The sequence below is a fragment of the Rissa tridactyla genome, chromosome 1 (genome assembly GCF_028500815.1).
Source record: "Rissa tridactyla isolate bRisTri1 chromosome 1, bRisTri1.patW.cur.20221130, whole genome shotgun sequence".
Taxonomy (NCBI): domain Eukaryota; kingdom Metazoa; phylum Chordata; class Aves; order Charadriiformes; family Laridae; genus Rissa; species Rissa tridactyla.
The window spans coordinates 75,376,960-75,402,809 of NC_071466.1; the positions used below are offsets into that span (position 1 = coordinate 75,376,960).

Genomic DNA, 25,850 nt, shown 5'->3' on the forward strand with positions numbered 1-25,850 from the left:
GACATGGAGCCATTTGGCCTGTGCTAGTCCACATTGGTAGCCTCTGCAGAAAGTAAATATATAGGAACAAGCTATAGACAATCTTTCAGCCTTGGGAATATCTGTGTTACTGATCTGACAGCTTATTAGTAATTTATTGGCCTTTAATACGCAGATGTTTGCACAAGTAGCAGCCAGTAAATCAGGGTTTATTGAATTAGCCCAGACGTATTTTAGGAGAATACAATATTTATACCCTATTTACAGCAGTACGGGTTTGCATTAAGTCATCTTCAGGCTTGGAGCACGACAAGGCCTGCAGGGGTATATTATACACAAGCACATGCCCTTTCGTCTTCAGCTTTCCTCCCTGTCTTTCCCCAAAGGGTTTCTTTTTAATGGTCTTCTTTCCAAGAAAGATTTTGCAAAGCCTCAAGGAATAGCATCAAAGTAAATGTTAAACACATTATCAGTAGAGCTGGGAGGGTGGAGAAGAGATGAGCGCTAACTGGTCACAGGATGGAGAGAGCAGGGCAGTGAAACAAAGCAGCCGGGGCACGGATGGATCGGCAGCAGAAGGGATGCCAAGAAGCGATCGGTGCCACATCAGAGGCAGGAGCAGGTTATTATTTTTCTGGCTGCGTGAGCATCCACCGCACTTGCTATAATTCAGCAAGCAAAAGGGAAAAAAACCCGTGACATTTCCTTCAGTAGTAAAAAGAAGGAACGTTAATCTTGCCCACAGAAATAAAGGTAGATGTAAAAGATAAATTCTTCTGTCCCGTTTGACTGATTTCTTGCTGTATTAGAATTGTTGGAGATTTTATGAGCCTAGGCAGCATTATATGTAGCAACAGAGTATTTTGTAGAAATAATTAAAAGCAAGGTCGAATATGGGAAAAGGGATATAAAGTTACATGCGCACACCACCAGCCTAGATACCTGCCGGGAAGGTCAAATGCCAACTACAGAAGTAATACTTCTAATGCCTATGGCACGTCATGAAAAGCTATGCTGGCGGGAGGACAGAACTTCAAGGATCGTTTCGAATAAACTGAAGAGAGCAGGTTTAGTTGTCCTCCTCTAACGTATGACGCCCCAGTGCTCAGGGATGGCAAGATCAGGTGGATCTGCTCCAGGAGGTGCCTGTACGTGGGTACTCTCCCTCTGGGCTTCCACCCCTGCTAGCAATAAGGCCACCTGTAAAAATTATCCTGCAGAAATCTCATTTAGAGGTAGAAGGGGGCTGGGGATGGTGCATGAGTGCAGGCTCTCGGGTTTCTGCAAACAGGCTCCGCTGCCTTTGAATCAGGGACACTCGGTGGAGATGGCCATGGCAGTCTGTTATCTCACGGTAGCATGGGAAGGATTCTGGTTTCTTCCATGGCCAAGCTTAAAATAATCTTCCTGTTGCAATTCTAGCGCTGACCCGCACTCTAAATAAATTTGCTGGTCAAACAGGATCTGATGAAATTTCCTGATGCCAGCCAGCTAGTTTTGCTAGCAGCGTCTTAGCCTATGAAATTCCTCCTTACCCCCAAGCTATTTCTGGTGTGGGGAGGAGGCATTAGATAAGACAGCAAGGACATTAAAGCTAGGAAGCTTTAATGTTTCACCTCTTCCCCTGATAGGCCTTAAGAGTACATTAAAAGTATCGTTTAGTACAGTTTGCAAACACCCATGTGTCACTGGGTAGGTAAGCATCATTATCTCTAGGGCAGCTGAGGCAGAGAAGTTAATTGACTTTCCGTAAGGCCACACAGCAAATCAATGTCAGAAAAAGGATTAGACTCAACTTCTTTGGTTGGAGAGACAGATGTCTAATCCACTAGACCATGAAGGCCTCTGCCCAGGCAACTGACTTAACTCCTAAATCTTATTTTACTCATGCGTTAATTATATCAGTTTTACCTAGCTCACAGGGTTCCCTGAAGATGAATTAGTTAATGGCTGTTAGTGGACGTTAACCAGTGCTTTGACAATGTCAAATACTGTAAGGTGGAGTCTATTTATGGCAACCGTCTCTTGAAGGCATGGTGTCTGAGTACATGTAGTTATCAGATCTTGTATTGTGGAACAGATAAATGCATGAATCTGCTGCCCACTAGTCACTCGGCTGCAAAAAAACCCTACTATTTTTAGGTTAAGTAGAGAGTCTAATGAATATTCTGAAAATAATGAGATCCCCTAGCTCACGAGCAGAGGAAAAAACAGGCCTGGCGTTTATTCCCAATGAGTTTAGTTCGACCATGAAGATAGCAAAGGTTGATCACTGTAGATCACAAAAGGGAGCTTGCCGACTGTTTGTGAGAAAACAGCACTAAGTACAATTTGTAGCGTCTGAAGAAAGTAGTTAACACGGTTTATGTACGTGTTCCTTTTTAACATCTCACACTGAGTCATGGTGTCTGCTGTGGTCTTTGATAAAGGAAAGTGCACAGGCTATTTCTGTAGCAGGAGACATGCTCAAATTATTTTCCTCTAAGAAAGCTGCTGAAGTCAGAGTAATGGGGAGATGGTAACTTCACCGATATACCAGGAGTTTATTGCAACACTTAACACTAAGGCACTCACTGTTCACAAACTATCTGCACCTGTAGCTGCTGTGAAATTTCTCCAAAAAAAGTATTTTAAGAAAATTCCCCTGATAGTGACGTTTCCCTATAATGCTGAGAATTAGCAGAGATAGCACTGAGGTGAAGGCACCTACAGGGGTTTTCTTGATTTTGTCCTTCTCCCCATTATCACCTGTGAAGCTACAGGAGAACTGCAGGTGTGGAGGGAGAACTTCAAAACAGAGTCCTTCTAAACAGACTCTAATCTGGTTTAGTAAAATGTTATAAAGAATGTATTCAGCCTATCAAAACCTGTGGGTAAAAGTCTTGTATAAGAATATAACTAAATGAATAATAAATAAAGGCATATGTTAATTTTAGGAGATGTTGAAAAGGGAAAATGTCTCTTTGGTAGGTTTTCTTGGGTTGCTCCCAGGGAGAGCTGGAACTGCAGTCTCACACGAAGAGGCAGAGCTTTTCTGTTACTCCTCTCTATCAGCTGGTCAGAAGAGGCTCCCGAGTCCATTCCTCAGGGCGGAGACAGGCAGCACGGCTTGTTGACTTTGCTGCAAAGTGTTAATGCCTTCTTCATGAAAGGGCATGTGAAAAGAGCCAGGGAGGTCCTCTGTAAAATGCTGAGCAGCCAAGCTCAAGACTAAGTTGTGATTTTGCAATTTAAGGCAAAAGCCAGTTAATGCGGAAATGATAGGTTTGGTCTTTATGCAGGGTATAGAAGTTTTACTTGAAGTCAAGGGAGGCATGTCGCTTGCTCATGTAATGTCTTCTCTGACATTCTCCTAAGGTTTATCACAGCTTACATAGACACTTCCATTGCAATGGACACTGAATGACCTAAATAAGGAGAAGCTAGGTGAATACTAAAATTCAGTATTTCTAAGATGTTTAATATATTTCTCTGCTCCCTTCTCCCGCTACATGTTACCACCAGTTACCAACCACCACTTTGGTTGGAATTCTACTCCCCTAATTTTCAGCTGTTCAGAAGCTAGGCCTCCAGACATGCTGAAAGAGGTGCTTGTGGTGGCATCAGATAGGCAGTCTAGATAACAACTTGGGCCAGGGTTGTAATTTTACTTAAGTTTAGCTATTAAAGCATAGGCATCTAGCCTGAACTAGTTTTCCATACAACCCTTAAGAATGAGTGGAGGACATGGAGACCATCTAATGGTATTGCCTCTAGTTTCCTTGAAATTGTGGACACATGACTAGTCATGGGGCTGTGTTGTTTAAAAAATTCAGTCTTTTAGTTTAGAAGTTCGTAATACACAGATTATTGACTGAAACATACTAAAAAACTCATGGGGATTCACTAGAACCATGAGGCTTCACTAGACTCCCCCAAATCTGCTGCTGCTTTTACCTCTTTCTGGGATGTGGAAATGCTCTGCTGCAGAATGTTGGTTCGGCCCATATCAAAAGCCTTGCATCCACAGCAAAGCCTTGGAAAATGGACAGGATGGATCTGCGACAATTTTAGATAGATAAATATGTCACAGTTAGCTATCTGGATTTCCTTTATGGCCACTAAAAAAAAATAAGTATCTCTGTAGTGCAGTCCATTAGAACTATTTTTGATACTTGCCTAAGGATGAGATGAATCATATTTTAGACGTTCCTAGCAATTTTTCTGCCAATACTAGCTCAGATTTAGATAAGTGTATTGTACCCTGGTCAGAGTAACTTAGAAGTTCATTTTTCTCTACAGCGCGAGTTGAGAAATACATATTTTCTGTTGTACTTTGTTCAGAAAGTTCAGAATCTACTTAGAAATTAAAACATAGGGTCTTGGGCCTGGACTGCGTGGTGCCCGTTTCTGTGGCAGCTACTGTTGTGGGACCCCAGTCTGCCTCAGAACGTGCAAATGAATTCAGCCCTAACTTCTCACTCATCTGGTAGGTTTCCCATAGAAGTGATGCCTTTTAGTGTGACAAAAAGGAAAAAGGCCCTTTCTAAAAGCTCCCTAAAATTATCAGATGGGTCAGTTTTTCTTCACCCGTTACAATGACCCACATTAGGACTTTCCAGAAGAGGCTGGAGAAACTGTGCTAGTATCGTCTTTAAGTTTTGCAGTTGCTGTCGTTAATTAACTTTTCAAAGGCTTTGTCACGTATACATAGTTACTGTTTGCACTGAGATAATTTTAAAAATGCATTAAAAACACAGCATTTGCTACCATCCAGTCCTCTGGGTGTCCAATTGCTTCCTTGTGAAACACTGCCCAGCTCTGGGTGAGTCACTTCTTACTTCTGGTCACCCCCCCTTCAGAAGCCAATGCAGTTTTCCCCCGTTAGGTTCATAACAGAGCATACAAGGGAGGTATTGGTGAGGAGTGCTTCCCAGGGGGTCTGGTAGCAGCATTTGTGGCCACTGCAGAAAGCCCCTTGAGTGGCCATGACCAACAGCCTGCGCGCCGCCTGCCCGGGGAGCAGCATCCTCATGGGGAGGTGGCCCATGGGCATCAGGCTTTTCATCCAGGAAGAGCTCAACTGGTGGCATTCTCAAGCTCAAGAAAAGCAAAGTTCAGGCAGGAGAAGGAGTTGGTGTGGAGATACCCAGCGGTGGTGTTTTTCGTCTCGCCTGAAAGAGGTCTAGACACGATTGTGGCGGAGTGGCGTGGAGATTCAGGTGCTTTGCTGATGATACAAACACTCTGGAGACTTCAGCCTAAATTTAAAGGCTGCACAACTGCCTGATTACAGGAAAACAGTGGTTCGATTTGAATTGTCAGCAGTAGAACACAACGTGCAGAGACTCTGTGCTTAATGTGCTCAAGCTTTCAAATGGCCCTTGGGTGCAAACCTGCAAAGACATTGTTGGGCCCGTCATGCCCCAAAAGGCACAGCGAGGGCTTACGTTTGCCAGCTGTGGATCACAGGTTTATGCCACTGGTAAATGGGAAGTTATTTGTAAATGGGACAAGTGGGTAAATACTGCTCCACTGCTTTACAAGCCAGGTTTTTAATGGCTGTTATTTTCTAAGGTGGCTGTTTCCATGGCTTGTAAGCATTTCTCATAAACGTTTCAGAAATCATTCTCGTGATGCTGGTGTGAGGTTGGTAGGTCTCTGCCGCCTGCATTTTGCAGGTGGGGATAAAGGAGGCAAAGAGCAATTACAGTCTCTTCTGAGCAAAGATAGAGTGGTTCATTACCTGCTTTTATTGCCTCTGTCATTATGGGTCCCTAGGTTCAATTAGAGCCTCCCAGTACTACTGCAGTACATTAATGACAAAATGACTTGCCTAGGGTTTTTTTGGGGGGGGAGGGGGAAGCTGCAAGACACTGCTGAAACTTGGATTTGAGTTTCCAGTCTGGCAGCTCCTTCATGACACCTCAGTCTCTGGTGGGCCAGGGACCCCTGCCTCTACATTGCCAGATCCCACATTAGCCTCCTCCCCTACACAGAGAGCCAAGTTAGCCCAAGCCGTGACCTAGCATGGCTGCAGTCCCAGTTCTGCAAGCTTCTTCAAAGGAAACAGTCCTTTCGTCTTGTCTCCCATGAAGAAACATGAGGGAAGGAGGAGTGGGTAGAAGGAAAGCCTTGAAGGGCCTTCCATTTTTCCCCCATTCCCACATCATACCCACTGAAAGTCTTCTCACGGCCAGCCTGTGCCAGCGGCTAGACGTTTTGCTGAAAGCATCCCAGCGGTAAAACCGTCCTCAAAGCCGGGATTCCTCCCTCCTAAATTTATATTTCTGCAGGGTAAATATATACAGCTGGGCTGATCACTCTCACCCTCTTACAGTCGGGAGAGAAGCAGATATTTTTAGGCGCAGGTTAATCTCCTCCTAAAGTAGATGACTAAAATAGGTCAGCCGATGGCTGCAGATAAGGAGATGTTTTACTTGCGGACGGGAGAGATGAGACCGTCCGCGCCTTTGGGCCTGGGTCTCCGTGACTGGAAGGGGCCGGTCCCCAAAGGGGGAACACGGGCATTAGCCCTGTGGCAGACAGCAGGCAAAATGGCAGTGCCTCTGGTAAGCAGCAGCTCACCTCAGAGGGGCTCGTTGTACCCACCATGAGGCTGGGCAGTTTGAAACGGCGGCCTCGGGAGGTTTTGTCCCCTTCTCTTAATTACGGGGCAGCCCCACGTCCCATGGCAGGCGTCTATAAGCCATCTTCTGAGTGCACCGCTGGCGTAGGGAATAAGTTCTAGCGATTGCCATCTCAGAGCAGTATTAAAGTGTTTGAATAATAATATTTCAGCCTGCTATCTCTACATACCTATTGATTACACATTCGCACGGTGTTATTAATGTAGCAGTACTTCTGAGATTTGTAAATGCCTTCATTAAGGGACTGGTTTCAGAAACAAAGGTATATATTTAGTTCCACAAGTAGTCCCAATCACTCTTGGCTGCTTTCAGGTCATACTGATCTATAAGTGAGGATGCTTTGAATGGTAAGCTCAGCAGACAGGCTAACTCTGATGGGTGAGTTCCTGAATTCCTGGTGCCACTCAAGTGGGTGGGAAGAACATCTGTTGATTACGATGAGGTCACGGTTTCATTCTGTGATGCTAGATGTGGCCAAAAATACCACGTTTGCGAAGGCGCGCTCCACAGCAAGATCAAATGGAGTATTTTCTAAAATTCGCTCTGCATTTCTCAAACTCCAGCGATACTCCTGGAAAGCTGGTTGCATTAGCTTTGCCGGTATTTGCGAGCGGCAGCTTGCAAAATGAGTGGACCACTGCAATCAAGATTGCTTAGAGAGTAAGGTACTATGCAAAGTGAGTAATGGTCTCAGTCACACTTTGGAGAATACTTTTGTTTGCCTTGACAAAAGTAAATTAAATCTCTAGCATCTTCCTCATGACCATGCTGGTTTTTCTAATGAAGCAGTTAATATAGCTGCCTAATACTGCGGTTGCAAATGCAAAGTTCATTAAATGTTAGTACAGCGCTCAGACTGACCGACTGATTTGGAATTACCATACGCCTGGCCTACAAAGACCAACATAGGGTCAGGAAAGTCCCAGGATATTTCAGATTTTTAAATGTCATCCCAGCACATCCTACTGCTCTGTTGCTCTAGGCCTCTTGCAGTGGATATTTATAATGTCCGTAGCAGAAAAAAAAAAGAAAGCATCAGAGGCTGGAATAACAGATTGTGTCATGTTCCCTGTGAAAAGCAATTGTGTAGACACCATTAAATGTGGTGTAAAATCAATTCTCAGATTAGTTCTAGACCGAGACAGCTACCACTAGATCTGAAAATAAAGCAAGAAACTGCATTATAAATACTGACTGCAACGAGAGGAAGAAATGGGAAGAGGCAAAAAAAGGAAGGCGTCACCTGCTCACTAACGTCAGCTCTCAGATGGGAGCAGGAACTTTGGGAAGATGACCTGGTGCTGCCTGGCACCTGGGAGCACCTGGATGTGTAACAGCCCCGCAGCAGACCCTGTTTAGTCACCGCTTTCACTCAGCTCGTCGCAGGCATCCCACAACGTGTCTGTTGCCATTTGAGGTGCTCCAGGCTGCCCAATGAGAAAACTTTTTCTTTGCTGTTTGGTTTTTGGTTTTTTTTTTCTTTTTTTCTGAGTGCAGCCTGAGGACCTGCTACCCCAGGACACACAGCTCTATTCCGTGTGCCGTGCCCGGTTTTTAATCCAGATGCCTTTACTGTCAGATTTCCCAGCAAGGAGTCAGTCCTAGTCACAGCGGTCCCAATGCTTGGGGAATAGATGCACCGCTCTGATGTCTCCCCCGTGGCCACTTGGGCAAGCAGGATGGGGCAGGGACGAGCTGACGCTGTCACCGGTGATACCGCCTGCGTGGTGGCAAATATGCACACCTCTTTAAGGGGCATCGCTCAAAGTGCCGTGCTGTCTCCACAATCATCCTTGAGAGACACTCTGTATTACTCTGCACATCTCCTAGCTCAGGGCTCTTTCTAAACGGTGTAATAGCATCCCGTGAAGGTACTGTGTCTGAGTGAATTATCAGGACAACTGTTCGTTAGTATTTGTGTTACATTCATCATTGGTATGACTGTGATTTAGTGTACCATCATGCAAGTAATCAATTTATTGTATTAAAGCAGTCAGCAGCCTTGCCTAAGCTAATCATGAATCACACCTCCAAAATCACAAAGTTGCTTTCAGGCAAAATCCTAAGGGTTTTTTTTTCCTTTGCTTTGTATTTTTGAGCTCTGAGTTGGGTCACGTTTAGAGTTTTCCCCCATGAACTGGAACTTGTAAAATTAAGCAGGGCCTTCCGCCTGTCACTTGCTTTGAAAAGCCAAAGAAAATGGCTTTTACAAAACTATGTGTCTCAAAATGAATTTCACAGGCATCTTCAGTTCTGTATGTCTCACCACCTCGTGGGCACAGTCTGTGCTTCCATTTCATTTCCAAGCCATAGACACTTCTATCACACTCCTATTCCCACCTTTTCCTGAGGTGACTTACAAATTACATTCTGAAACAGAGTCATTTTGACCTAACTTAGGGCTTTATATTTTTTTAGTAATGATCAGTATAGCATATTAGTGTTGCTTAGTAATGAAGTCTCTCGAGACCTGTCTGGCACATTTTTCAGAACATCCTATTCCATTCCATGCAGAATGTGACAACAAGATCAAATAAAACTGTGTATCGGGAAAACATATAAAATACTGCCTATGTTACCCAATTATATTTTTATTCTAACTTCAGGAAAGACAGAAATTATCATTTTAGTAATGCGGAACTTCCTACTGCCTGTTCCACAGCCAATGGTGTCCTGTTGTCTTATGTCATCAGTTTTAATACACAAATTGTTTCAATTCCATGAATAATTTTTTCCTTGGATGTTGTCCATTGTCCCATCTACATGACACTGTGCCATTACAAAAAAGTTTCATTCTGAGCATTTAATTTCTACTCACATCTGGCGCTGTGTCCCATTTTGAGCTCCCCCATACAAGAATAATACGGACTTGGGTGGAGTGAGTCCGTCACAGGGTGATAAAGATCATTTAAGGACTGGAACATCTTTCATATGAGGAGAGGCTGAGAGAGCTGGGACTGTTCAGCCTGGAGAAGACAAAGCTCAGGGAGACCTTATCGATCTGTATTAATACCTGATGGGAGGGAATGAAGAAGAGGGAGACAGGCACTGCTCAGTGATACCCAGAGACAGGACAAGAGGCACTGGGCACAAATTGAACAACGTTAAATTCCATCTGAACACAAGAAACATGTTTTTTCTCTGAGGGTGACCAGTCACTGTAGCAGGTTGGCCATAGAGGTTGTGAAGTCTCCATCTGTGGAGATATTCAAAACCTGACTGGACATGGGCCTGGAAAACCTGCTTTTGGTGTCCCTGCTTGAGCAGGGGATGGGAGTGGATGATCTCCAGAGGTGTCTTCCAGCCCCAACCGTTCTATGATTCTGTGTGATGCTAATTTGTAATCCCGTGTATTTATACACGTCATTTCTTGTCCATGGCACATATTTAAAAGCATGCGTGCTGTTTATCCATATGCTGTAAGCTCATGCCAGTTTACATGATCAGTCTTAATTCTGATTATTTCAGGTCCCTAAAGTAATTTCCATGACCCTCAAATTCTCCCAAGAACAGCAGAATTCATCATGCTATAGCGAAGTCTTCATTTTAGGCTTTTAGTCATTGAATGTGTGAATACATTTCTCTTAGTATTTAGATTGCTATTTTACTTTAATAACTTACTGTTATATAAAAAGCTATTTCCCCCTAGACCCAGTCCATGCATATTTAGTACCATGTCTTGCTATTTTTATATTTAAAATTACGTTTTTACTAGATCTCTTTTCCACTAGTTCTTCCTATAGGGTGATCTCATTTGTGCATCGGTTCATTCTTATCAACTCAATTTAATGAGAAATTCCAATTACAGAGCTCAAATCTGGCCTCAGTTGCAGAGGCGCAACCATTGACAGACGCTTTGTAATGGGTTAAAAAGTATTCATGCACAAACCAGAAGAAACCCAGCCTGCCTCTTAGAATTCAAGCTGGTGCATGATGGCTTGGTAGCAGCACTGGTTCACTGCCTGCAGAAGTCTTAGAGAAGCTGTAAATCTGGATCTCTACTGAGTTGTATAACAGCCTCTAAGTGAGTCAAATACATTAATGGGTAGATGGGATAGAAAGACAGAGATTTGTATGCATATTCAGATTGTAATTAGAGCTTCTGAAAAAGCTGACAATTTATGCACATCTTTCACAATCAACAGGCTTTGATGGGGATTAGCACTACTCCCAAGACTAGGCAGTCTGATGAACCTGTGGCATGTATTAAATACCATGATGATAAAGGCTAAGGCTGTAACTGCACAATTGTAATGAATAAAATAGAAAACAAGCCAAAACTTATCTTGCTACAGTATATTTTTAAGTGAATTCAGCCTCCGACTAGCATAATTCTGAAAGAAAAGTTCCAGCCGTGGCTTGTGGATAAACGGTTTGTTTAATTGTGGAATACGATTGAAGCATGCAGGGTGGGCACCCATACACACAGATCCCACATTTCACAGGATCCCTTCACTTAATTACGCAGGCACTTCTTTTATGGCTTCCTGTGAGGTCTGTAAAAGGATTTGGGCGGTGTTTTGCAGAGAGATTCTTTTTTCCTAAATTATTTTATGCCCTGTCTTGCAGATATGAAAACCTATTGGCAGACGTCAGTGTTGATTTTTTTTCAGGGGTTATAGTTTCAAAAAATCAGTCCTCGAAATGCATCCGGGTCCCATGGACTCAAAAGTTTGGCCTTAGCCATCCACATTTGGGTTTTTTTGAAATTGAAAAATACTTTTTTTTTTCCTTCTTTTTGTTTTTTCTTGGAGCGTATTCCAGTGTGGAGGGGAAAGAAAGGGGAGAAGGGAGACTGTCTGTCAGTAGCCACAGGTGCCACCTCTGCCCTGTGGTGGGGGCAGTGGCAGGAGAAGGCTCCCTGCTCGTGGGCTCCTTGTCGACCGTCCGGGAGGATGCTGCACTGCTCACGCTGGTTCATTCACAAATGAAAACAGGAAAGACAGGGCACCCCTCAGCGCCAAGGTGAATGGCAGGGATCCTCCAGGTCTTAGCAGCTGCCTGCTCTGCTTTGTCAGACTTCGGCTTTATGTATTTCCTCCCTTGGGCTGTGGCCGCTCCCCTGCCCTCTCTTCGCTGGCGTAAGAAAGACTGTGTCGTGCTTTCCTTGCCAGACATACGAGAGTAGGAAGAGGGTGGGAGGAGAGCAAGGGAGATCTTCACCCTTTTTATATTGTGTGGTGTGTGTTGGACGTTAGAAGGTAGAAGAAATGGATGTGCTCATCGATAAACAGATAGGAGAAGAAATTACTTATTTCATCATTTTGGTTGGCGATAAGCCAGCAGCCATTTATCAAATGTCCACTAGAAATAAATGTCTGTTGTCACTTTCTCACTTTTAATAACATTATACCTCTCTCTAATTTTAGCTGTTCATCTCAACTGCTACCTTTTTTTTTTCTCTTTTTGAAAGAGTGAGCTTAGAAGAGAAAGAATGATTTAACTAGGCTTCCTCCTTTCTTTGGCAAGCCAGCAAAATTAATGTGAAGGAGACACCAAATTAGTTATTTGGATTCATAAAAACAGAAGAAACCCACTTGCTTAAAGTAGAATAAATGCTAGGCAGTCTCACTTGGGTTTTCAGTGGCTTTGAATTTGAGTTTGCTTTTACAGCAACACCAGCAGCATTCTCCCAGCTTGCTAACCCAAAGCTTCTGCTACATTTTTCTATCACCCTTTGGGAGACCCCTTGTCCCTCCTGTGTGTACCTGGAAGAGGAGGGGACGGCCTTATTCCCTTGTCAGCAGTAAACCTTTCTTATAACTCTAGAAAGCATGAGCTGACATTCTTCAGTCCTTCAGCAAGCATGGCTGGTAGGCAACCTACTGGAAGCTTTCTTTAAGTGGAGGAAGGTTTTTACAAAATTAGGTATGACAGTGGATAATACCATCTCTCCATTAGCACCTGCTCTATCCCAATAGCAAAATAACATTATTCTAGACTACTCCCACACTTTCAGCTTTCAATATGACTCTGCCTAATTATACTGCATGGGTTATCAGCAGCAGAGCTGGAGGTTTTGGTAGTCAAGTTTAGGATAATTGGAGTTTGAGGTTTCTGGAATGACGTGTCAAAAGGTTTGAGGTAGGAAGACAACTACAAGCACGCAGGTTTATCTACCTGGAGGTTTATCTAGATGACTAGAAAATAGATGGCCAGTGGTTGAGCTGCCACACCAGGGTGCATGGGGTGGGCTTTTCCTGTAGAGCTGTAAGTTCCTCTGAGGGGTACTCATGGACTGAGAGGGTGGCTGTATCTTTTTACATTCACATTCATGTTTTGACATTTTCTCCATTCTTCTCTTTCCCCTAAGAAGGCTTAGACACTCAGAGCCTGGCCCATAGTGAGGAAAGGAGGCACTAAGCCAAAAATCTTACATTGTAGCTTTTTAAAACCAGACCATGTTTCGTTATGTCTGCATGGAAGATAGACGAGAATCATAACATACATGTGATCTCTAGTCTGGGGTAAATTCATGTTATTCCTAATGTGACAGACTTCTTTGGAGGGGGGGACATCACTGCAGGCTGCATCGGTTTGGGGTGGGCTCTGCAGGGACCAGCCTCAAGCTCTGCTTTTGCCTGCGTGAGTGCTCTCTCTTCTCACCAGCCAGCCAGGTATGGGCAGCCTCCCTTCCCTGACATGGTTCGGAAAGAAAGCAGCCTCACGAAGTATTGCTTGGGCATACCTGTGAGATCTGGGTGGAGTTTCGGCGCCTTCTGGCTTCTGTCTGAATGACAGATAATTTTTTACAGGAGGAGGTGCTGGGCTTCTCCAGTGTAGGAGCCTCCAACCCAGTACTGGTGCATGTATTTAAGTACCTAGTAAAGTTTGCAGTTCAAAGCAGAGGTACTGATTTATTTTAGGACCCCCACGGCTAGGGAGAGCAGAGAACTAAAGCATCTGAATACTTGTTAAGCCTTACAGGCCTATCTTCCTGTGTAGTCGCAATTTCAGTGGAATTTGGTTACAGTGCTCTCACTGGGAAGCGTCTAGTCAGGCTTAATTATTGTGTGTCATTGGCAGAAAACGGGACAAACCCAATTATCCCAGTGCCTGAGATCCTTGCAGTAACAAGGAACTGCTGAGCTGGGATACATCTAGATCATCCCAGCAAGAAGTCCAGTGGGGTTTTTTTGCATAGGAAGGAACATAGGTAAAAATCAAATTCTCTGACAATCCCAAATCTGCCTACACAAATCCAATATTCACTGGGGATATCAGCACATGAACAACATATACCAGACAAGCATTTGAAAAGGAGGGCTTTCTGCACCACCTTTTTTAAATTGAGCCATCTCTTCCTACATGCCTTCTCCAGATCTAGCTTTGGAATTATTTACTTGTTGTGAATTTGCAATCATCTCTGAGATGAGAAGGTATCTCAGCTCTAAAGGGAAGGTGAAATTCCATCACTTTTTGTGATGCAAATATTTTTAAACAGGGAAGAAATTCCTTCTTAGCTTTTCAAAGCAGATCATGAGATGTAATTACAGTAGTTTTACTGCACAGCCACAAATTCAAGCACATGGAAAGTGTGTGGGCAGTCCTGCATGGCTGCATGGCTAAGAAGGGATGGAGGATTTGTAGATCCTCACCTTCCAAAGCCTGGATCAGTTCCAGCCCTGAATACAACAGCAACAACAGTCAGATGTGTGACAAGAAAGATTTCGTCCTGTCATTATCTTTCTTCTGACAGTTGTCCATAATTTTTTTCTCAGAAGGTTATCCACTGTTAGGAAATTGTGTGCTGTTCTTCATCAGACTCTGCCTGAAACCATCTTTCAGACACTGAATTTTTCTTTTCCTTTTGTCAGTAGTACACAAAATTCACCCTGGTTTTAGGTATCTTTTCTGTATGCAAGTATCTATACTCAGTGCTTGAGTCACGTCTCAGCTCCTTGTCAGTGAGCTAAGTTGAGCTCCTTAAGCTTCAAATCATGACTTGTTTTCGAGTCCATGGAGATATTTGTGACCCTCTTTTGAACTCTCTCCCCTGCTCTCTGTCCTCATTACCTCCATATCTTTTCTGAGCTGTGGACAACAATGCATGAATAGCCATAAACGGTCAGACCGAAGGTGTATCTGGCCTAGTGTCCTGCCTCTGGCAGCACTTCCTATGGATGCTACAGGAACATTAACAACAGTGAAAACAAGGTTCCTGGTTGTATGGATCCAGGGACCACCTTGCATACTTGTTGCCATTGCAGTGCATCAGCTCACATTGACCCGCTGTCTGTGAAAATTTTTCAGTCCTCCATGGAGCTGCAGGTTTCCAAGACAGCTTACTAGCTCTAGAAAACAAAACTCGCAGTCTGATGGAGCCAGTATACATGATCCTTCAAGATAACCTCTTGCCCTTGACTCTCAAGTCCTTGCCTGGAAAGCCACCATCTGTTGCCTCCTGCGCAGATTGCATTGAACTGGGATGTGATTTTTTCCAGTAGGAAACATTCTGCACTCCTCCTAACTTACAGAGTGCAGAAGGTGAGATATTAGTATTCGACTTCAGGCTGCCTCCAACTCTATCTGTATTACACCTCCTATTTGGAAAGTAAGCCTTGCCTGCTTTCCAGAGATTTTAGTACAATGGACTCCAGCCTGCTGTAACACGCCTGCAATAATGTTACCTAAAAGCTTTCAATGATCAGGGTGCCCTAAAAAGTGTGAGATCTACTTATAATAAGCAAACGTGTATTTAAATGTATGGTCGGCTCCTGGGTTTTTTGAGACTTTATCTGCAGAGAAGGCTTAAAAAATAAAACAAACATTGACTGTCTTTCTAAAAGAAAACTGAGATTCCCTCATAATAGCATAATTACTGCAGGTGTTAGGGCATTAAAAATAACAGCAATGTTTTTAGAGGAAGGAATGAGTTGGCAGTACTGCCACCACCTTTATTTCCTAGGAGTTCTAAATGATTGTGAGAGAAATCTTACCACATTTGCATCTCTGGCTGTGCAGGTGTTTCCCCACCACCACCCGTTTGCTCTGATACACACACTCCTGCTCTCCTTCATGCAGTCTCTTCCCTGAATCCCGTCTCCGCACCTCAGCATCACAGGCACAGGCACTCACATCCCAGCTGCCTTTATCTAGCTCCATCTCCTGCAAGCAAGAGCTATCCGCCTCATCCACACATACATATCCCAAAGTCAGCACGCACACACCAGACCCCACACTTGCACACGGCGTCACTTAGTATTTTATCCTGGAGACAGGATGAGACGCAGAAAGTCCCTGTTGTTCAGGCACTTAAGGTGCCCGAGTCCTTTTGAGGGTGAGAAATCAGCAAAATGCTTTTTGCATCTTGCTGGGGTTTAGGAGCTGCCAGATAGGTGAGTATGGATCTGGGCTGCTTTTTCCCAAATTGAGTGGTTGTGATGGATTATATTTATACCTCCACTGTTCCAGCCTTTGACAAACCATCACACACATCTATTATATTAGAAGGCTTCAACCTAATATTTTTTTGAGATGGGCATATGGGAACATGATTGTATCATCTTTATTTGTTTTTCTCCATTCACTCTCACTCCTCCATTCTTCCCTCTCCCCACCGTTCATCATTTAAGGATCTACTAAAATATTACACAGTGTTTTTTACTCATCACCCTCTTTTTTTCCCCTCTTGTCGACAGACGCTTACCCCAATTCTGAAGTGATCTATGTGTGGACTAATAGCACCACAACCTCTGTGGTGGTGGCTGAAGATGGTTCGCGACTTAACCAGTACCACCTGATGGGACAGACCGTAGGAACTGAAAACATCAGTACCAGTACAGGTAGGGAGAGTATTTCCACCCTATGGTTGCTGATAGCTGGAGCAGGAGGGGAAATCCACATGCTCCAGTTATTTTACAAGGAGAAGAGGGAAGCATTTGCGGGACGTGGGGTGCTAGGGAGGTCCTGTGCAGGTTCCTGGCTACTCGGCAGAGGCACTGAAACGCTGAGAGGGTTGTGTGCTGGCTCGTAGGCAAGCCGCAAGGCTGCTGCTGGAGATGCATCCAAGCCCCTGCTATTTCACGGGAGCGCTGGAGAAGCTGCACACAGCTTCTTGGCCACCGCCGTTGCTGCGGCTGCCAGTGCTGCTGCTGGCTTATTTCCCTGTGGGAGGAACCACCGGTGGAGGCAAACGCCACCCACGCATTTTGATCCGTTTCAATCATCGCTTTAAAATGATTTGCTTGATTGAAACCGCGCTGGGGGGAGAGAAGCCGGAGGGCAGGTGGGGCTGTGGCTTGTGGCATGGCTCGGCAGCATGTCCAGGGGCACCACGTGGCCGGAGAGGAGGTGCAAACCCCGAGGATTCCCATTTCCTCCTGGGGGGCTGCGAGCGGAGGCGCCAGATGTGGCAGCATTAGGGAGGCAAAGAAGCTTTAATCGCAGGCCGGGCACCCACGTGAGCCGTGCCCCCCTGCTCTTTAAGGCTCCCACGCAAGGGCAGCCCTGGGCGCACATTGGCGGGGGGGACTCCCGGGGGGGTCGAGGCAGGGACAGGGCTCACGTGGGCTCAGCAGGACGGGGGCTTAACCAGGTTACACAATGCACTGGCCTGGAGAGCATTAGCGGCACACAGTGCGGGGACTCCTCAGTCTGGAAACGAAATAGCCTGCCAGGGAGGGAAGGAAGGGGGATTTCCACTGCCAGTGGTCGCGTGGGGCTTGGGGAAGGGTATGGGAAAGGGGTCAGCCTGCAGCAACGCGGCTGGGAGCAATTCCTGCTGGCAAAACACGACAGAGTCTTCTGGTGAGGCACTGTGTCCCTGGTGAAAAACGACGGGCTCCGAGCCGAAGGCAGGGTTGTAGAGGACGAGGTACAGATCGAGTTAGGATCTATTTATTATCCACAGACAATTTAGGGGATGTGAAAACCGGTACACGTACGCTCGCACACAAAGTTAGTGGGACTGAAACATGAAGGCGCATAAAGCTTTCTGCTCAAACTGTCCAAATGCCACATGTGGCAAATCAAGAGGGGGGCGGCTGAGCTTGCCACCTACTCTCCAAATAGGAGCCAAAGTGAGGAAAAGCTTGCCTCGGACACCACAGAGGACCCCACGAAACACAACCGCCGTCTCCATCCTATAGAGCTTCGCCCGCTCCCTCCCCCATTGCAGGAGACACAAAGCTGTTGCTAAAGCAAAGATATGTAAAGTCAAGAGAAGCGTATAGATGGAGTCAGAGCAGCCACCGCTGCAGAAAAAGGACAAGCATGCTATCTCCCATTAAAGAGCAAAGGTGCTTTTTTCCTTACCAGTTTACCATCATAGCCGCGTTGTTTTCTGCAATGAACGGCAGCTCCCCTCTCGCCTTCATCATTGCCATGAAAATGATCCAGAGGATGTACTGGGGCATCTCCTACAAGCTCGTTCTGCTCCTCAGAAGAGAGAAAACCATCCAGCTCAGGCAGTGAGTGCTCCAGTGTGTCAGCTCTGGGCCACTTCCAGTTTGCAGCTTTGCGTGTGAAAGCTCCTGGTACTCCTCAGCCCAAGGAAAAAAGAGGGGACTCTTCAGACAAATCCCAAAGTTTCTGCTCAGTAAACACCTCCCTCTTGTATCTTAAGATTTAGGCTAATAAATGCTTGCTTTCCAACGTCAAGATTTTATATTAATGTCCCGGGTTACATGGTTACATCTGGGATGGCTGGATTCTGATTGCAGGGTGGATCACAAAGAGCAGGACACAGATTGTACCGGGGATTAGCAAAATACAAAAATCCGATTTTGCACAGGGAAAGCATCAGTCAGCGATGGATTTTCTGGACTTCATCAAGCTCGTAGGAGGCCAGTAATCAGGGTTACTTATAAGCGGCTGTCTAAGGCATTTCTTCCTTCTATTGAATTGTTGAACGTGAAAAAGAAAAACCAAATAGCTATTGCACAAATCCAAGTGCTTGGATCTTTTATGGGTTTTTTGACACACAAGTCAAACTACACAGCCCTTGCAGTTGCATAGGAAAATGTTTGTGTATGTCGTGGGACATTTACGCTCTCCTTTCTAGCAGACTTTTTTTTTTAAATGGCAATGCCAGACCTGCACCAATCCCTTGGGATTCTGTTGATTTTGTAGGCAAGCCTCTAAGCTTAGCTCCTCTCAGAAAGGATATCCTGGCACTCCTAATTCACCAACCAGTCTTGAAATTGGGAATGTTTTAGCCATGCCACAGAAAATAGCTCTGACATGTGCCACCTGTTTGGTTTTTTTGTGTGTGTGCTAGCATCCCCAAACGTCTTTCCCCCAAAAGAGAAGATATTTGACTACTCACACTGTTTCCAACAGGCCCAACATCTGTTATGTCCTAGTGGTGCAAGTGCCGAAAACAATCAGATACAGGATTTGGGTCCAAGTGGATCTTGCTGCTTTCCGCAAATGGTTGCCCAGTTCTGCTCCCCATACCCAGAATCTCTCATCACTAACTTAGGATCTGCAGTGCCACAAAACAAAACAAAAACCCACTCTTTTATCTTCTGCCAGCTGGAGCCTGAGCTCTGAAATATCCAAAGCCGAAATAATAAAAGAAGCATTCAGCTCTTCATTTTGCACCAAGTAATTCTGATTTTTTTCCTTGAGATGAATCTTCCCTCTGCATCACTATAAAAAGGAAACAGGCATTTCTCGTGGGCCCAAATATTGTGGATGGCAGCGTGGTCAGGGATGTGGCATGAGAGACCTAATGTCAGGATTTCGTCAGAACAGCTGTTGATACACCTGAGTTCGGTTACATCCAGTAAACAAACAAGCTCGGGGGCTGGTCTATCCTCATTAAAAGACACTATTGATTCCCGGCATAATGGTGATGGAAGGATGCCTGTAAGATCCTGGAAAATTTGTAAGCATGATCTCCATAACTCCATCATCTAGATACCAAAAAAATACTGTAGCAGCTTTGCAAGCATAAAAAGAACGCCGTAAAACAGTAGCATAGCTCTGTGAAGAAATGCAGCCATGCCCGCTCTAGGGCTTTTCATTAGTGCTAAATTTGTTATTAAAATTGTTTTGTGCAGTGATGAGTGGACCCCATTAGGAACAGGATTCTCTTTTAAGTGCCACATAAACCTATAACAAAAATAAGCTCTTGCTGAAGAAAGCTTATGGTCTAAGGATAAACAGTGGCCTTACAGAAGTAAAAGGGAGCTTTGCCACTCCAACAGAGACAGGATTTTGTTCTATATAAACAAAGGGCCAACTCAGGCAGCTTTTAGCTTTACTTTAAGCAGTGGTCCCAGGGCATTAAAAAACAAGCTGTGGGGTTTACTTAAGCCCTAAGTCTGCTGGAGGAAGCATTCCTAGCGTAGGCATTTTTGAAAGGGACAGCATGGGAAATCGGAGAAGATATCAGCTGGAAGAAGAGCAAGTACAAAATCAAAGTGATATCATTATTTCAGTGGAGACGAGCTTTGATAGATTAAAGAAAATGACAAGGTAAAAATCAGCTGTGGAGGGCCATCAAAATGTAGGTTTTCCGTTTCTGCATTTTAGAAAGGACAAGAAGGGGGGTCCTGTTGCTCTGCAGAAGCTGCGTAGAGGTTTTTTTATTCCAGCTCCAAAAGCATACTGTCAAAATCAATAATGCACATCGTCACTCCTTAGCGAGCAGGGAAACTGTGACTCAAACACATCCCAGTGCAGTGGCAACTGAGAAACAGATTACAGGCACATAGACCCTGCTGCTCCTGGCATATTTTATGGGTAATCCACAAACTGAATGCTCCTACATAAAGAGCAAGTGGGGTTCCTCCTGAGACCACAGCATGTTCAGCATCCCTGGTTCAAAATTACACTAAATGGAAAGAAATTAGACGTCGCTTCACAGGGATTTTCTCCGCAGTTTCACAGCATTCCCTGTCCATCTCCACATCCCTCTTCAGGGAACCGTTTCACCAGAAAAGCAGACTCCAGAAGAAAGTCATAAAGATTGAGGCAGGCTGTCAGCTAAGGTATTCCTGTGCTGTTCCAGTCTTTCTGTGTAAAATCCTCAGCACAAACAAGGTCTGTAAACTTCATGCAGAATAGCGGAGCTCCTCTAGCATAACATATCAGTGCAGCTATACCTGCAAAAGCCCTTTCACTGCAGACCTGTTCTCCGCTAATTAGCCATATTGTCACTTAGAAATAATCTGCCAAATCTAACTGCTTAGCGATGCTGGCTGCAGCTCAACTCGGGCTATTCACTCAAGGCAGAATCAGTCTGTTATGTATTTTCCTTTTGTGGCTGGGCCATAGAGACTAACAGTCAAGTCTTGCAACGGAGATTATAGCTGTATTTGGTTTATTCTGGGAGGACAATATATCTTTCAGAGCAGGCATTACTCTGATTCATCAGTACCCAGCTGAATGATGCATGCTTTTAAATTAATTTGGTGTCAGTGTGAGCGGAATCTGTTAGGGCTTGAAGGGATCGGTTGTTTTATATTCTTTCATTTTGTTTTTACTCTTATTTTTCCTAGACAAACTAGTCTGGTTTTAGCTAGCAAGATTTTGGCTTTGGGGAGCAGTTACCATCAATGAATAGCCTTCAGTAACAATTCTATGGTTTTACAGGAACACTCTGAAAGAACCGGTTAAGTTCTGATTTTTTCTGAAACATTAGAGAAGGTGACAGCTGGTCTGTTGGTTTTGGAGTGCATTTTTTTAGGCTTTTATTGAAATTCAGAAGACCTGACAAAAGCCATATTAAGGCAATGCTGTGAATTTGGCATCTAAAGCAGGCACAGAATTTAGCACTGCTGTGGCAGTTTTCAGTGAATTCTCCATGCAGGCAGTACAATATTCATTGCACAAGTGAACAAGACTTGGCACCATGTCTATCCAGAGACATTCTCTTTCCGAGGGCTAAAGTGTACCAAATTCTAGGAAAACTGCATGCACGAGAGGGATTTTGGTTTTTCAGAGAAGCAATCTGATGGGTTTGGGTATTGAGATCCACAAGGCCTCCCAGGATCCACGTGCAAAGCTGCATTTTTTGCAGCACTGACAGTGGGACAGGCAGTCCCTAAAGCAGGGGGAGTTCTCATTACGGAAAACCGATGGCTTGGCAGTAACAGTTGCCCTAATGAGGTTAAGTCCTGCTGCTAAATCAGGTTTCTTAGAGTAGATGGCCTTAATCGTTACTGTGGTAAGACAGTTTGCAGGACTCAGTCAAAACCAGGCAGGACTGAGGCAGTGCCAGCAACCCAGATTTTTCAAACTTGTGAACATCAAGATGTCCCAGGTGCATAGAAGGACCGCAGCCTTTCAGTGCAGAAGGAGCAGTCAGTCCTTGTCTTCTGCTTTTGGGGACTGCATGTGAAGTCTAGCAGGATCTAGCAGCACCTCTGTCTCAAGTCCTGGTTTTCTACACTGCAGAAATCCAGGCATATTTCACGCAATTAAGAATGGCTGAGTGGTATCGTCAAATAGGTGGGGGTGGTGGAGCTGGCCTGCTTAAGTCCTTAAAGTCTCCCTTACTTTACCCACATGCACATTTTTCTCCTTCTAGGCGAATATACTATTATGACAGCCCATTTTCATCTGAAAAGAAAAATCGGTTATTTTGTCATCCAGACGTACCTTCCTTGCATCATGACTGTGATCTTATCACAAGTGTCGTTTTGGCTCAACAGAGAATCTGTCCCTGCTAGGACTGTCTTTGGTGAGTATCCCCCTTTCTCCCAGCACACGGGAAGGAACGATCTGGCTTGTGGAAGTGATTTGCTGTAACAAAACCACAGTGCATTGATGTCTGTATCTGCTTGAGATGTTCTATGTGTTCCCTTGTTCTCTTCCAGTTTAAATTCAAAATCCATTTAAAAACACAGTGTGGCCTTTTTTGCTAAAGTTATGACAGAAAGTGCTCAAGAATCAGTTGTATGAAGGTTAAGGACAGAAGACAGAAGAATCAGATTAGTGTGATTTGCAGGGTTTTTTTTCCACTCAGGTAAAATACTGTATTGTATAGAACAAAAAAACATACATATTATCATATTTAGTATATATTCTAGCTAAGCATTTGAAACAGATTTCACTTCAAGACATTTTGTTTATCTGTGTTCTAAGATGTTTATCTGGGAAAACCATGTAGAGGTTAATTAGTGACAATTATCTCTATTACCATCAAACAAATTAATATGACTTTGCATTTAGAAAATGTGTATTTACTACAGAAGTTGTCATGGAATAATCCTTTGGGGTCTCTTAAATTACTCCATTTATCACTAGAAGATTGCAGAAAATAAACACAGTCTTAAGTGAAGGCTGATGAAATACAAAATTTTCACTAGATGAAAAGTGAGGGGAGCGGGAACAGTTGATTATGTAAAACTTCATTCAGCTGTTCTTAAAAGAGTCATTCTTCTGTACAACCCTACTGAAATCAGTCAGCAGCTTTGATCAAAAAATCAGTTCAGCAAGCTGTATGGAGAGAACACGGGTACCAACGTCGCTTTGCTGACCTGTGGTATCCATTCTAGGTTTGCAAAGCTGTAACTGAGAGTTGAATTTTGTCCTATTGGGGGCATCCTTCCACAGATTAAAGTAGTGGCAGCTCTGTCATTTACTGGCCTGTGGGAAAAGAGGAGCTATAGTCAAGGAAATCCATAACAGCTAATGATTTCATATGTAAAATCTCCATGTAAGGAAATAAAATCAGTAATCCTACTTTATTCTGACAGGTACTGCTAAAGGGGTTGCTCACTGATTTTATAATGTACTGCTTAATGAGGGACACTATACATACCATGCATCTGTGTACGGGGATAAAACACCAGTGAGAATTTGATTTATGTTACAGCTGGCTTTGCATTACCCCTAAAAATACTTATTTAAATACTAGAGATAACCAGAACACCACAGAAGTAAACACCTGGGGGTGGAGGCTTTCATTTTTTCTTGGAGAGCAAAGTATCTTACTCTTTTGGCCTGTACTATACAAACACTGAGTTCATGTGGCCTTCTTGGGTATCCTGCTGAATTGGGGCCTGCTCATAACTCATTAAGGAACTTGAAAGAGCCACCAAACTGATCTCTGCTTCTTTTTGGTTTTTTCCTCCTTTACAGGAGTAACAACGGTCCTCACCATGACCACCTTAAGTATCAGTGCCCGTAACTCTTTGCCAAAAGTGGCCTACGCTACTGCAATGGACTGGTTTATAGCTGTCTGCTATGCCTTTGTATTTTCTGCATTGATTGAATTTGCAACAGTCAACTATTTCACCAAGAGAAGTTGGGCATGGGATGGCAAAAAAGCCCAGGAAGCTGCTAAAATCAAGGTGCTTACCTTACATTTTTTAAATATCTAGAATAAAAAAGCAGTTACTCAGCATAGTTCAAATAACTGAATGGACAATTTTCAGCTTCTTCATGGAAAAGGTATTTTATTAGCTCATGGCATACTTTCACCTTCCTGTAAGGGAAAATTTGCAAGGAAATATGCCACCTTCTCTTTACGGAGATAAACTATCAGTCTCCACCATCTGTATGGAGTGGGTGGTTTTCAGGAGGATATAGGGCACTGAGTACACGTGGCATGGGATTTCATTGAGCAAACTTCTGATAGTCACAGACATGTACTATGAAACATATCTCTGCAGAGCACTCCTTGTATGCTCTGCCAAATAAATGCCAAAGCTCACATTGAGCTCCCCGAGTCAGTGTCCCACCAGGGACAATAAAAAAAGAGACAGAAGAGAGGTGAAAACATGAATTTTTGCGTTCCACGCTGAAATGAAAATTTTCATAGAATTGTAGAGTGGTTTGGGTTGGAAGGGACCTTAAAGGTCATCCAGTTGCAACCTTCCTGCCATGGCAGCAACCTCTGCAGGTGCAGGACTGCATCGCCCTGACAAAAGAAGCTGCAAATGCACATACCAGGTGGGATCTGGGTCCGGCCGGCCGCTCTTAGCTTTCTCTGGCATCAGGGAAAGTCCAACCTGCATGAGGGCTATCAAATCGAGGCATAAACAGCTGTTTGGGAGTCAAAGCCGGAATAGCCAACAGGCATTTGTTAGCATGATTGATTATGGCACTTAGATTTTTGGGTTAATATCTTGAGAACGTGTTTCCACTTTCTGTTCCTGCGGTCTAACATTTGGTTCTTTACACTGCAGAAGAAAGAGCGTGAATTGATGGGAAATAAATCAACTAATACTTACAGCACTGGGAAGATGACCCCCGCACCAAACATGCCAAAGGACTCAGCCCCATCTGTCATCTCAAACACTGCGTCTGCTCCAGTGAAGCCTGCAGAAGAAAAGCCCGCTGAAAGCAAAAAGACTTACAACAGCATCAGTAAGATTGACAAAATGTCCCGGATAATCTTCCCAGTGCTGTTTGGAACTTTTAACTTAGTTTACTGGGCCACATATTTGAATAGGGAGCCTGTTATTAAAGGTGCCAATTCTCCAAAATAAACTGAAGGACTCTAAAGCCACATGTGAGCCATACTTACAAAGCAGATGCTACCAAGGAAAATTTGAGATCCAGACGACTTTCTACATTTGGGCAATATTCTTCAGGAAGTTTTTTGCATGTTTAATAATATGTACAAATAATATTGCCTTGATTGTTTCTACATGTAACCTCAGATGTTTCGGAGACAATTATATTACTTACAGCAACAGATCTTTATAAAAGATCAGAAGACATTGAACATGGCTTCTTTGCTGCTGAGTATCTTGCATTGATAGTTTACAAATAAAATAAGTTATATTTTTTAACTGTTCGAGTGTACTACATATCGTGGTTTTTATACTTCAGATGTACAGTCATACAAATGTAGGCTTAACCTATATTTTACAGAAGAGCTCCACTATTGTCATCTGACAGGTTACTGAGTAACGCCAGTTGTAAATGTGCCAAATTACTAAGTGTAGGGCTATGTTTGAGCACCTTTACTGGTTCTAAGTAGCGCATTACTCCACAGGTGAAACTGCTCAGCCCAATTTCCATTAGAAGTTAACACAATGCAGTAAATCTTAATGGGGCTACGCTGATTTTCACTGTTCAAGCCTCTAGCTTGCAGTGAAGTAACATAGGGAGCAGGATGCTACTTGTGTAAATAAAGGTGGTGGAATTTTGCCCATAAAAGAAAATATGAAGTTTGTTTGGATTTTGCATTCCAAGGAAATTTCTCTAACGATTCTCAGTATTTATTCCAAAAGTTAGAGATATATTGCATGAAATTAACATAGATTAGGAACATACTTGTGCAAATAAAACTTTTAACAACAGCAGTAGACATTTTTATTAGGGTAAAGTAAACAA

At 43.9% G+C, this 25,850-nt stretch overlaps 2 protein-coding genes across 3 annotated transcripts in view; one reads left to right on the forward strand and one right to left on the reverse strand.

The window, feature by feature from the left end:
* The window catches only part of GABRB3 (gamma-aminobutyric acid type A receptor subunit beta3), a 196,441-nt gene extending 178,476 nt beyond the window's left edge, over positions 1 to 17,965 (reverse strand). Inside the window, exon 1 of the mRNA XM_054205675.1 lies at positions 17,865 to 17,965. Within this exon, the coding sequence (XP_054061650.1) occupies positions 17,865 to 17,965 (101 nt within the window). The remainder of the gene's footprint in view (positions 1 to 17,864) is intronic.
* Positions 1 to 24,997, forward strand: part of GABRA5 (gamma-aminobutyric acid type A receptor subunit alpha5) — a 55,967-nt gene extending 30,970 nt beyond the window's left edge. The window contains exons 6-9 of one of the 2 annotated variants that reach the window (XM_054205728.1): positions 16,250 to 16,393; positions 22,090 to 22,242; positions 23,646 to 23,857; positions 24,695 to 24,997. In XM_054205728.1, coding sequence (XP_054061703.1) covers positions 16,250 to 16,393; positions 22,090 to 22,242; positions 23,646 to 23,857; positions 24,695 to 24,997 — 812 coding nt within the window. The remainder of the gene's footprint in view (positions 1 to 16,249; positions 16,394 to 22,089; positions 22,243 to 23,645; positions 23,858 to 24,694) is intronic. The other variant, XM_054205738.1, reaches the window with a different exon arrangement.
* Positions 24,998 to 25,850: the final 853 nt, after the last annotated feature.